The sequence below is a fragment of the Neovison vison genome, chromosome 10 (genome assembly GCF_020171115.1).
Source record: "Neovison vison isolate M4711 chromosome 10, ASM_NN_V1, whole genome shotgun sequence".
NCBI classification, from domain to species: domain Eukaryota; kingdom Metazoa; phylum Chordata; class Mammalia; order Carnivora; family Mustelidae; genus Neogale; species Neogale vison.
The window spans coordinates 52789846-52803079 of record NC_058100.1 but is presented as its reverse complement, the minus strand read 5'-3'; the positions used below and the strand labels follow the sequence as shown (position 1 = coordinate 52803079).

Here is a 13234-nt window from a genome sequence, read left to right as displayed (position 1 = left end):
GGTACAAACTAGTTTACAGAGAGACTCTGGGAACCTAACTTGGTCATAAGTTGAGGAATTTCTGTGATGATGATATGGTATTTTGGAAAAGAAAAGGTTAGGATGACCAAAAGAAACTTTACGTAAGTGGTAGCACTTGGGATAGATCTTAAAGTACAGACAGGATTCTGACTGTCTGAATGACAGAGAAAAGATGGCACTGGCAAGACACATGGCTCAACATTCATAGTAGCAAAGGCTACAGTCGCCAAACTGTGGAAAGAGTCCAGATGCCCTTCAACAGATGAGTGGATAAAGAGGATATGGTCCATACATACAATGTAATATTATGCCTCCATCGGAGGGGATGAAATCCAACTTTTTATCAACATTGACAGGACTGGAGGAGATTAGGCTAAGTGAAATAAGTCAAGCAGAGAGAGTCAATTATCATATGGTCTCACTTATTTGTGGAGCATAAGGAATTAGACGGAAGACATTGGGAGAAGAAGAGGAGAAGGGAATTGGGGGAAATCAGAGGGAGAGCTGAACCATGAGAGACTGTGGACTCTGAGAAACAAACTTAGGGTTTTGGAGGGGAGGGGGGTAGGGGTTTGGGTGAGCCTGATGGTGGGTATTAAGGAGGGCACATATTACATGGAGCACTGAGTGTGATGCATAAACAATGAATCTTGGAACACTGAAAAAATAAAGTTAAAGAAAAAGGACACATGGCTCAGAAAATCAACACGATTTTAAAGGCACAGAAAGTAAACCTCTGAAACAGTAATTAAGAAATTAATGAGTAAGCATGCTGAGGCTATGAAGAGTCTTGAATTAGACTCTTCTAACTAGACAGTATAGAGCACCTAAGGAATTTTAAACAAGGAGACTAACATAATCAGTGCCTAACCCTTATATATAGTCAATAAATACTTAAAAAAAAACTCTAATAAGTAAATAACAAGTGAATGAATGCAAACTGTGATTCGGATAGGATAATCTGAGGTTATATGCAGGATACATTAGAAATATAGAAGATATTCCAAGAGATATTCAAACAAAGGTTTCAGGAATTTCAGAAAAAGAATCACTTTGGACAAGACTGAATAGATAGAGACCAGTTAAGAGTTACTTGTAATAATAGAGGTAAAATAATAACATTGTAAGGCTAGTGGCTTTAAGTCCATAAGGAAAACAAAAGATGTACTTAACACTGCAAAGTAAGAATCAACAAGACTTGATGAAAGTTGAGGAGGAAAGTGACATCAAATATTTATTGACTACTTATTACATATTAGTCATTTTGAAGTTTCCAGCTCGCTGACCAGTAGATTGACTGATAAAGATTTATACTGTATAATAATAAATATTATCTCTCATAATATTATCTCTCATAATACTTATTATCTCTCATAGTATCTCTCCTATTTTCCCACAGTCTACACATCTACCAACTCCAATTTTACCACTAAAATAATTTTAAGTAAATTAAAAAAACCAAGAGGTCATGTAAGCATATCTAGTAAAAAGCATGTAGGTACAGGAACAGTTTTAAAACAAGGGGCATATCTAATGGATCCTCAACTCTATGGTCAATTAATCTTTGACAAAACAGGAAAAAATATACAGTGGAAAAAAGACAGTCTCTTCAATAAATGGTGCTGGGAAAACTGGATAGCTATATGTAGAAGAATGAAACTCGACCATTCTCTTACACCGTCCACAAAGATAAACTCAAAATGGATAAAAGACCTCAACATGAGACAGGAATCCATCAGAATCCTAGAGGAGAGCATTGGCAGTAATCTCTTCGATATCAGCCACAGAAACTTCTTTCAAGATACGTCTCCAAAGGCAAAGGAAACAAAAGTGAAAATAAACTTTTGGGACATCATCAAAATCAAAAGCTTCTGCACAGCAAAGGAAACAGTCAAAAAAACAAAGAGGCAACCCACAGAATGGGAGAAGATATTTGCAAATGACAGTACAGATAAAAGGTTGATATCCAGGATCTATAATGAACTCCTCAAACTCAACACACACGAAACAGGCAAACATATCAAAAAATGGGCAGAAGATATAAACAGACACTTCTCCAATCAAGACATACAAATGGCTATCAGACACATGAAAAAATGTTCATCATCATTAGCCCTCAGGGAGATTCAAATTAAAACCACATTGAGATATCACCTTACACCAGTTAGAATGGCCAAAATTAACAAAACAGGAAACAGCATGTGTTGGAAAGGATGTGGAGAAAGGGGAACCCTCTTCCACTGTTGGTGGGAATGCAAGTTGGTGCAGCCTCTTTGGAGACCTGCGTGGAGATTCCTCAAGAAATTAAAAATAGAGCTTCCCTATGACCCTGCAATTGCATTCCTGGGTATTTACCCCAAAGATACAGATGTCGTGAAAAGAAGGGCCATCTGTACCCCAATGTTTATAGCAGCAATGGCCACGGTCACCAAACTATGGAAAGAACCAAGATGCCCTTCAACGGATGAATGGATAAGGAAGATGTGGTCCATATACACTATGAAGTATTATGCCTCCATCAGAAAGGATGAATACCCAACTTTTGTAGCAACATGGACAGGACTTGAAGAGATTATGTTGAGTGAAATAAGTCAAGCAGAGAGAGCCAATTATTATATGGTTTCACTTATTTGTGGAGCATAACAAATAGCACGGAGGACAAGGGGTGTTAGAGAGGAGAAGGGAGTTGGGGTAAATTGGATAGGGAGGTGGACCACGAGAGAGTATGGACTCTGAAAAACAATCTGAGGGGTTTGAAGTGGCGGGGGGGGTGGGAGGTTGGGGTACCAGGTGGTGGGTATTATAGAGGGCACGGCTTGCATGGAGCACTGGGTGTGGTGAAAAATAATGAATACTGTTTTTCTAAAAATAAATAAATTGGAAAAAAAAATAAAACAAGGGGCATATCTAAACTCAAAGGTACTGAGAAGAGAAATTGAGAACACAAAGTTGAATGGCATTAAGTCCAATGACAATTTAGTAAATACTCTATTGTTAAACACAGAGAAGGAAGAAATTAAAATATCCTCTTATGCAAATTATTGTTAAATCTATTTTACTCAGTTAAAAACATATACAATATTTGTATTATTTGTACAAAATATACAATAAAAAATATCCTGTTCTGCATGCATACTTTTGGGAATAATTAGTGGCTTTAACTTTTTATTCTTCAAGATATCCAACTTTCAATTCTGAAAAGATGTATAATTTAAAACAACCATATACAAATATAAAAATTGCTAATAATGTGTGATTTTTACCAAATCCGAGGTGGTATAAACATACTTCAAAACTGAGTATATGACAACTCCTGGCACACCTCTGCACAGATTTTTTTAAGTAGTTGGAACTAAAGTTGGCTTATAAAACTTACAACCCAAGGTATCACACACATATACATGTTTTTATGTATATATTATGTATATGCATGTTATATGTATATATATATATTACACATATATTTTTACATTGCTCTCTACTGGATGCTAAAATTTTAATAGCCTTGAGGCAAAAGACCAAAAATAGGTTTTATTAAAATAATGTTTCTTGTAAATAAATTTCCTAGAACCAGACATTTTTTACATGTCACATCTGTAAAATTCTTTGACTCTCTAATTATAAACATAAAAACCAAAACAATTTCATTGTGATTATTCTAAAAAATAAATTATTTTAGATAAGTAGTATTTTAAAATATTTACCAACTGTGTGAGCACTTTGACATCAAAAGAATGACTAGTTGCTTGAACATTTCCTCTAGATTTTTTCTGAAAAAATACAAAAGTTAAAAACTAGATTACTGAGACTGGAGTAGAATACAAAAGACAATTTAGGAACTATCCTACATATATTAAGTAACTTAGAGGAAAAAAATCTTATCACTTGTTTTATATTGGCTTTTTCTATAGATATGTCACTTTGTGTACTATCAATCAATGTGTACTCTTAAAAACCATTAATTCCCTACTTTTATTCCTCCAAAACAAGGATTGGCAAACTGTGGCCTATAGGTCAAAGCCAGACTACCTCTAGTCTTTGTAAATAAAGTTTTACAGAATACAATCAAAATCATTCATTTACATGTTCTTTGTGGCTGCTTATTCAATTGCTGGAGACCTTGTAGTCCAAAGTCTAAAATATATACTATTTGCTTTTTTACATCAAGTTCACTGACCCTTGCACTAAAGGGAGAGATTACCAAAGCTCCTCTTCAGACATATCAAAGCTATTTTAGAAACCTGTATAGATTCTTTCTATAAAATGGCCAAATTCAGTCTTTAAACTGCTATCAAAGTTGAACATGTACCTTTAGTTTTAAGCAAGCAGTTTACAATTGGGAAATTAGAATTTAGATGACACTCCTTTCTTCAGATTTCAGGATTCCAATTAATTCAGAAATAATCTCCAATCATTTTCTGAAAAAACATTTATTTGCCCTTTACTTTAAAAGACCTTAAGGGGCAGGTGGGGAAAAGACCTTAGAAATAAGAAGTAGATGGAAACTGTTTTCAGGAAGGCAAGAACTAAAAAAAAAGTCATCTTCTATTTTTCCTCAAGCACAAATAATTTCATTAGTAAGCTGATTTTCTCTCAACTCACCTGTCCTTCTAACAGATCACCATCTTCATCTTTAACTTGTCCATTAATCAAATAAACACCATTTTCTATTTGCTTAGCCCAGCGTGCAAGTCCATTCTTAAAAGGAACACAACATGGATATCTTTCAGATATAATGTCATTTCAATTAATCTCCCTAGGGCCCACTTTTTTCCACCTAATAAACTAAAATGTTAATGTGGTAATCAGTAATGTGGTATTTATTTCATGAGTTAACATTTTGCCATTTTTTTCCTTCATATATTTTTTTAAAATGTCTGCTTATAGTTGACACACAATGTTACATTAGTTTCAGGTATACAACATAGTGATCCAACTTATTTATACATTATGCTATACTCACAAGTGTAGCTACCATCTATCACCACACAACAGTATTATAATATCACTGACTATATTCCCTTTGCTTGACTTTGTTCAGTCTCATAAACAATAACAAAAAAGTATATCCCCAAATTTTGGCAACTTAGCCATATTAAGTAATAGTTTTTCTAATCTTTATCCCAAATAACATTCATATCACACACTTAGGAGGTTTAATAAGTACATGATCACAGTCAAATAAAAGTCAATAATTCCCATTATATGAAAAGTGAGAAGAGAGAAAGAATCTCAAGAATATGTAAGCAGTACTAAAGAGGAAAAAATAAGCAAGCTCCATTTGCTTCCACAGGAAAAAAGAAGAGAAATGAGATATGAATAAAAGAACGGTATAGAAATACAAAAGGGCTGGAAAGAAGAATAAAACTAAAGACCAAGAGAAAAAAAGAAGACCAAACAGTATACTTTTTATATAATTAAATTTTATGTAACTATATTTTACAATATACTTAACTGCATGTTAATCAACAAATATTTATGGAGCACCTATTATGCTAAATACATTAGTAATATAATGCTGTGCTATCTCTAAATTTCTAATTTGGCTGGGGTAATACATTAGTCACCCATAATAATATCATTATAATTAGCATGCAATTTTTGAGAATTACAAAATGAATGGCATAGACAACCAGAATAAAAGCGGATTATCTGTTCAGTGATCACTACAGAAAATTCGTTTTGCCCTGATACCTTTGTATTTTTCTCCAGAGTATAGCTGACAGAAGTGGTAGACAGCGGGATGTGAATATTAATATGAACTATACACTCTAATGAAAGCCATGAAGTTGATAGTCCATTTTGATACTTCCAATCTGCTGGTTTTGCTGAACTCTTTAGCAGTGGGGAAGGTGGAAAAACACAAGATATGTGATTTAGGTAAAATACATGGATCAATAAAATATCATAAAATGTACAACCTAATAACTCATACAAACTGATATCTAACATATTTGGCCAACTTCTTTCATCACAGGGCGCAGGTTAAAACTAAATAGAAATAAATCATGCATTAAATTCCCTATTCTTTAATACATTCCAGGCAACCTTGGCAATTCCAACCCCCAGTGCTAGGGGGAAAAGAATCAGATAATTCATGTAGAATTCTGACAAGTCCTCTGGTTCTCAGATGCAACTTCAACAGTGTCAATTTGGAAGCTTCTGTGTGGAGCAAATAATCAACTGAGTGACTATCAGGTGCCAGATGTTCTCCTTTCTGTCCTATCCTTGCTAACACAATACTGTGAAGTTAGTTTTTCATATTGTTTTTAGACACTGTAGCAAAATTTTAGTCTGGATTCTTCTAGTAGGTAGCCTGCTTACTAGGCAATGTAACTACCAAAAGCCCAGATGCTTTTACTACCAGCCTCTCAGATATAACACTAAATGCATAAATAGGTAGAGAGGGCTTAAGAAAAATATTTGAACAATGAAAAAAAAATTTTCCTTGCTTGTAATGAAATTAATCATACTTCAAAATAAAAAGTACAGCTGGTTGTGGACATTGATAGGAAGTGAAAGCACCAAAAATTATTAAAACTAAATAACTGAATTTTATTTTAAAAATACTTTGTAATACAAAAATCTTTAAAAAGCAATTTTTCTTACCTTTGGGTCATGGATATCATAAGTTCGACAAAATATTCTTTATGGATTAAGGACAGAAATAACCAAAAAGAGAATTCTTCATAATCAAAAGAAAATAAGCCATCAAAAATTAGAAATAAAGTACACGCATCCAAGAGTTTTTATAAAATCATACTTCATATACTAAAATATTTACACATATACATCTATATGTACGTTTGCACAAATATAGACATAACTTGTAAATAAGCATATATATATTCACATTTTGTATAAACTAGTATATATGTACACAAAAACCACTTTGACTATAAAATTTGTGGTGCTGTTCCCTATTGCTTAAAATCCTGCTAATCACAATGAATAGAACGGAAACACTTGCAAAATTTTCCTCAAATACACATCCTCTGTATCAGACAGGAATGCTGGGGTCCCTGGGTGGCTCAGTCGGTTAAGCAGCTGCCTTTGGCTCAGGTCAGGATCCCAGAGTCCTGGGATTGAGCCCTGCATCGGGCTCCCTGCTCAGCGGACAGCCTGCTTCTCCTCTCCCTCTGCCAGCCGCTCTGCCTACTTGTGCTCTCTATCTCTCTGTCAAATAAATAAATAAAACAAACACATAGGAGTGCTGTTTTGAATGCAGTCAAGTCTGAAAATGTTCATTGGGTCAAAGGCCCAGTGTACATAAAACTTTTATTTATTTATTTATTTTAAAAAATATTTTATTTATTTATTTGACACAGAGAGAAATCACAAGTAGATGGAGAGGTAGGCAGAGAGAGAGGGGGAAGCAGGCTCCCTGCTGAGCAGAGAGCCCGATGCGGGACTCGATCCCAGGACCCTGAGACCATGACCTGAGCCGAAGGCAGCGGCTTAACCCACTGAGCCATCCAGGCGCCCCATAAAACTTTTAAATACCAAAGGAGTTACAAGCTCAGCTTCTGCAGAAATGATCAGTTTTTGAATTTTGTCTTTTCAAGCCCTAATTTACTGGTTCCTCGCACCACTTCGCTCCCCTGGTGTGGCTGCTCCAGCTTAGGAGGTACTCTTGTCCCTGAAAGATGTAGAGAAAAGAACCCTAAAAAGGCTTTTAGTATCACTTGATCTCGGCTAAAGACATAAAAATGTCTTGGATGTCCTACACTGTCCAGCTTAGTTTGGAGGTGAACTACCCATTACTTTTAGTCATTATTTTGCCTAACCTGTCAGTTGGGCATTGACCTCTCTGTAGAGGACCTAACTGAACATTAAAAAATGGGGTAGTTGGCTGGTAAGAGCTCAGAAGCCCATTCCTTGCCACCTTTCTCAAACTCTATAACAATCCTAAAACATGATTAAAGCTATTGTTACAGGGTGCCTGGGTGGCTCAGTGGGATAAGCCTCTGCCTTTGGCTCAGGTCATGATCTCAGGGTCCTGGGATCAGGCCCTGCATCGGGCTCTCTGCTCAGCAGGGAGCCAGCCTCCTCCACCCCCACCCGCCTGCCTCTCTGCCTACTTATCGCTGTCAAATAAATAAATAAATAAATAAATCTTTTAAAAAAGATAAATAAATAAAGCCATTGTTATTCTTACTATTGTTGGCAGTCCTGATTATGTATTATTTACAGAAAAAACTTCCAAAATACACCTGTTTTAAAAATACGATATAAATTGGAGCACCTGTGTGGCTCAATGGGTTAAAGCCTCTGCCTTCCACTCAGGTCATGATCTCAGGGTCCTGGGATCAAGCCCCGCATCAGGCTCTCTGCTCAGCAGGGAGTCTGCTTCCCTTCCTCTCTCTCTGCCTCCCTCTCTGCCTACTTATGATCTCTGTCTGTCAAATAAATTAATAAAATATTTTTTTTAAAAGTTAAAAAAAAGATATAAATTAATGTTTTGGGAAAAAAACTTGAAGAATGTTATTTTGATATCATATACTTTAAAATATAAACTCCTAAATAAAAGATACTTTTTTGTGGAAGAACAAATGTGAAGTGTCACTCGTTCCGAGATTTCCTCTTCTGTGAAATTCCATAATCTCCTTTTATTCATAGATTTTTCCATAGCAAATACTAGCTGAAAGGGAACAAAACACACATCAACTTAATGCAAAATAAGAGAACAGAAGTAAGTGCAGAAAAAGACCATTATAATGACTCTAAGCTCCCAATGAGCTTTAAGATTCCATGATTCTATCATTAAATTTTGTTTTCTTCAAAACAAAGAGTGAAACTGATTATTAACCTTTTGGACTCCACTTTTAAGAATCTATAAAATTTGGTTCCAAATATAAAAATATAAATCACTGTCATTTTTCAACTGACATGAGGAATTAATTTGGGATAATTAGCATTTAAGTTTAGAAGTATAGAATAAAGACTGTTTTAATTAGAATGAGAAATGACAAGTGATTTTTAATCTACAAAAATGAAGCATGTCACCCATTTGGGATTTCTTATGAACTACCACAAAAGATGTAAGGCATTATGTAAGTACATATAAAATACAGTATCAGCAAACTCAAAGTAAATCAGAAATAGCGACATACATTTATGCCACAAGTAAGAATTATAGAAATGCATATTTCATATGAGTAGAGGGGTCATAAATTTGACTCTACACTTCTTAATCATAATGTACACAGGGACAAGCCTAATCTGTTATCTAATTCACATGGTCCATAAACTGAACACAACTGATGAAAAGAGGGACAACTTTCTTGGTAATGATATCAAAAGAAATTTCTTCAAAGATGATAGTAGGTAATATAACAAAGTTCTCAACAATGACCTTATGGGAGACACTAGTTTTATAAGGTTACTTCTTACAAAGTTCCTCACTATAGGCAGCAGAAGTAAAGTCAGAAAACAGACACTCAATAATGTCTTTAGCATTTCTTAGCATATAAGCCAAGCAGAGAAAGTCAATTATCATGTGCTTTCGCTTATTTGTGGAGCATAAGGAATAACACAGAGGACACGGGGAGATGGAGAGGGGAAGGGAGTTGGGGGAAATTGGAGGGGGAGACAAACCATGAGAGACTGTGGACTCTGAAAAACAATCTGAGGGCTTTGGAGGGGTGGAGGGTGGGAGGTTGGGTGAGCCTAGTGGTGGGTATTATGGAGGGCACGTATTGCATGGAGCACTGGGTGTGGTGCATAAACAATGAATTCTGCAACACTGAAAAGAAATTTAAAAAATAAATAGGGGTGCCTGGGTGTCTAAGTGGGTTAAAGCCTCTGCCTTCGGCTCAGGTCATGATCCCAGGGTCCTGGGATAAAGCCCCACATTGGGCTCTCTGCTTAGCAGGGAGACTGCTTCCCCCTCTCTCTCTGCCTGCTTCTATGCCCACTTGTGATCTGTCAAATAAATAAATAAAATCTTTTTAAAAAATAAATAAATACAATTTTTAAAAATAAATACCATCACAGGTCTAGAAATACAGCATTTCTAAAATCTTGCTTGCTTGTTAGGAACAAAAATGATACAAAAGGAAAAGGAAAAGAGGACACTGAGGCTACGTTCACCCAATTCAATCCAGTGCCAAACACAACAGGATGCACAACCACTGCGATTAAAAACACATACATTTAGATGATATTTCAAAATGTCAAAGAAGATGAACAACTGTCAAAAATATGTTTATTTAAAATGGAAAAAACATCAGAAATTTGAGTAACTTGCCAGGGACAGGAATATTTCCATTTTCTTCCCTTTCTCCCTCAGGTACAAATTACAAAGATTTAATATGGGACATTTGACAGGAAAGGTTATAAAACTGGAAGAATCTGTAGAAACTGTGATTCTTATTGGCTGCACACCAGAAAATGTTTTTTGGAGATTCTAAGGGGTTTTACGCTTCTCAAGATTATAGGGTCCCCCCTCTCTCAGGGTGGGAAACAACTTTTAGAAGGCTCCTTTGGATCCTAAGTACTAAAAGAGATGAAAGCTGCCTGCACAAAGTTTGCTTGAGATTTGGACTTAAGGGGAAACAGCTTGTAGACCTCCACATTTATTTATAGAACTATGTTACACAATTTTCTGATATGGGAATAAAAAAAAAGAGGTGACTAATGATAAATACTCTGCCCAGGAATACAGAATAAGTATCTGATTATGTTTTACTCTCAGAATCGTGAGAAAATGGAACAGGTATAGCATCACAAAATCTGTCAATTTCACATTACAGCAATCACATGGAACTAGAAGGAAGCTCTAGCAGAATACTGCTATGGTACAAGAAAAACTGTTAAACCACTATAATTTGTCCTGTAATAGTAAAAAATTATCTTTAAACTTAAGCTGTTTAAAAATATATAGTTTTGATTAAAAATAGAATATTTCAGACTTACTCTACGCAGGGCATTCTGAAAATCATTTCCCATTTCTAAAGTTGTAATGATAAATACTCCAAGAACTAAAAGTCCCCCTGGTAGCATTCTGGACACCTAAAAATAGAAGTATAGTATCAGTTAAAATAAACATTTGTCATTATATGCGATCTTTTATGTTTGATAAGCTAAATATTAAATCAGCAAACACTCACTGGGTCCCAACTATATGCACAGCATTGAGGTGGGAGCTTTGAAAAATGGGTTAAAGTCTTGAGAAATGGTTGATAACCTGAGGAATGAGGCATCATTATTATAAACAATCTTCCTAGAGTATCCTTAATTTTTTGCCTTTATAACTAAAGCCATTTAATACCATTAATAATGACACCTTTTACTCCTTTCTCATGAGATCACAGATTGAAATATCTTCTAAAACTTTTTTAATGGCTTCTACTGTCACCTAAATAATATATAATTTTATCGGCTACTGGTATTTCAGACTCTCTAAAATCTAGCTAATCTGATATGCAGGGCCTCACTTGGCATTCTTTTCCCTGAAATACCATACACATATCTGGCTAACTCTATACCTTCTTTCAGACTACTCCCTCAGCCTACACTAACTTTCCCTTACCTTCTATGTGTCTGAACTCTACTGAATACTTCAATGAAAGTCAGCTTGAGGAAGCTGCCTTCCCTAATACTTTGATCTTCCAACTCCCACAAGACTTTGGTGTAGTTTTCCCATGGAACTTATCATTACTTGTGTGCGATGGTCTGGAAGTTCTTTAAGGGAAGCCTGGGATTTAAAGAGAGGGACTCTGACCTGAATATCCATTGTTTCCTATTTTTTACATTTACTTCAATTTTTTACATCTATTTATTATATTGGATATAAATGTTATTTCCAATTTTTCTTTAAAATAATATTGTAAAAATGCTAGCAAGGCTTTCTGTGTTCATGGGATTATTTGGTTAGAATCAATTTCTTGAAGTGGATTACTAGTTTATGAAGTTATGTCTATTCTTTTTTTTTCCTCTTTTTTTTTTAAATTTATTTTCAGCACAACAGTATTCATTATTTTTTTCACCACATCCAGTGCTCCATGCAATCCGTGCTCTGTAATACCCACCACCTGGTACCCCAACCTCCCACCACTCCTGCCACTTCAAATCCCTCAGATTGTTTTTCAGAGTCCATAGTCTCTCATGATTCACCTCCCCTTCCAATTTCCCCCAACTCCTTTCTCCTCTCCATCTCCCCTTGTCCTCCATGCTATTTGTTATGCTCCACAAATAAGTGAAACCATATGATAATTGACTCTCTCTGCTTGACTTATTTCACTCAGCATAATCTCTTCCAGTCCCGTCCATGTAGCTACAAAAGTTGGGTATTCATCCTTTCTGATGGAGGCATGAAGTTATGCCTATTCTTAAGGTTTTTGACCCATATTACCAATTTGTCCTCCATAATATGTTATTTCTCTTCAAGTGACTGTGGCTAGTTCCTAATAACACATTAACCTCTTTCTACCATCTAAACTCAGAGATAAAGTGCTTTTTGTGTGCACACATAGCACAAACACACACAAAACTGATCAGAAAGTTAAATCTTCTTAGATACCATAGTCTATACCTGAATATATTGACATTGTGTCTCCTTGTGTTTCCCTTTGATTTCATTAATTCTATTCATAATAGTAGCATGTATAAAGCAAAGCTTGACATACAAATAAAGAACAAAGTTTCCATATTTAGCATGGAAATATGCATATTTTCAAAATCACCAACACATAAAAGTAGCCATTTCTTTCTAGAGGCAAAAAAGTCAACCTATTTTGTTATAAAAATTTTCTTTGTATGCGTACAGATATGACATACATCTCTCTATACATATGTGTGTATATATGCTATATACATTTGTATAAGTATGTAATTTTATGAGAAAGAAAAAACCAGAGTCAAAATTATTTAGAAACCATTGGGAATTTAATTTTAAAATATTTAATATTTTCATTAGAAGGTGATATTAAAAATTTCTTAGATTCTTTTACTACACACCAACCCCCATCACAAACACATACACACCTACAGATAAACATGTGTCTCTCTGAAAAATTTAAAGTTGATGGGAGATGGAAATGATTACTTTTACCATACTCTCACATATCCTATTAATTGACATAATCCATTCAATGACTACTTTTAAGTGTATTTACTCAGCATTCCCTCTAACCCACTCCCAAATCTGTTTCCTCCTATGAGAAGGCCAATACCATCTTCCTAGACATCCAGGTTAGAAAACTGTCATCTT

General features: G+C 35.1%; 1 protein-coding gene across 1 annotated transcript in view; it reads right to left on the bottom strand.

Annotated features, from left to right (window-relative positions):
• ODR4 (odr-4 GPCR localization factor homolog) overlaps positions 1-13234 on the bottom strand; it is a 39830-nt gene that overhangs the window by 19414 nt on the left and 7182 nt on the right. The window contains exons 4-9 of the mRNA XM_044267305.1: positions 10939-11034; positions 8556-8662; positions 6631-6667; positions 5716-5856; positions 4624-4719; positions 3726-3791 (exon numbers count right to left, since the gene is read on the bottom strand). Coding sequence (XP_044123240.1) covers positions 3726-3791; positions 4624-4719; positions 5716-5856; positions 6631-6667; positions 8556-8662; positions 10939-11034 — 543 coding nt within the window. The remainder of the gene's footprint in view (positions 1-3725; positions 3792-4623; positions 4720-5715; positions 5857-6630; positions 6668-8555; positions 8663-10938; positions 11035-13234) is intronic.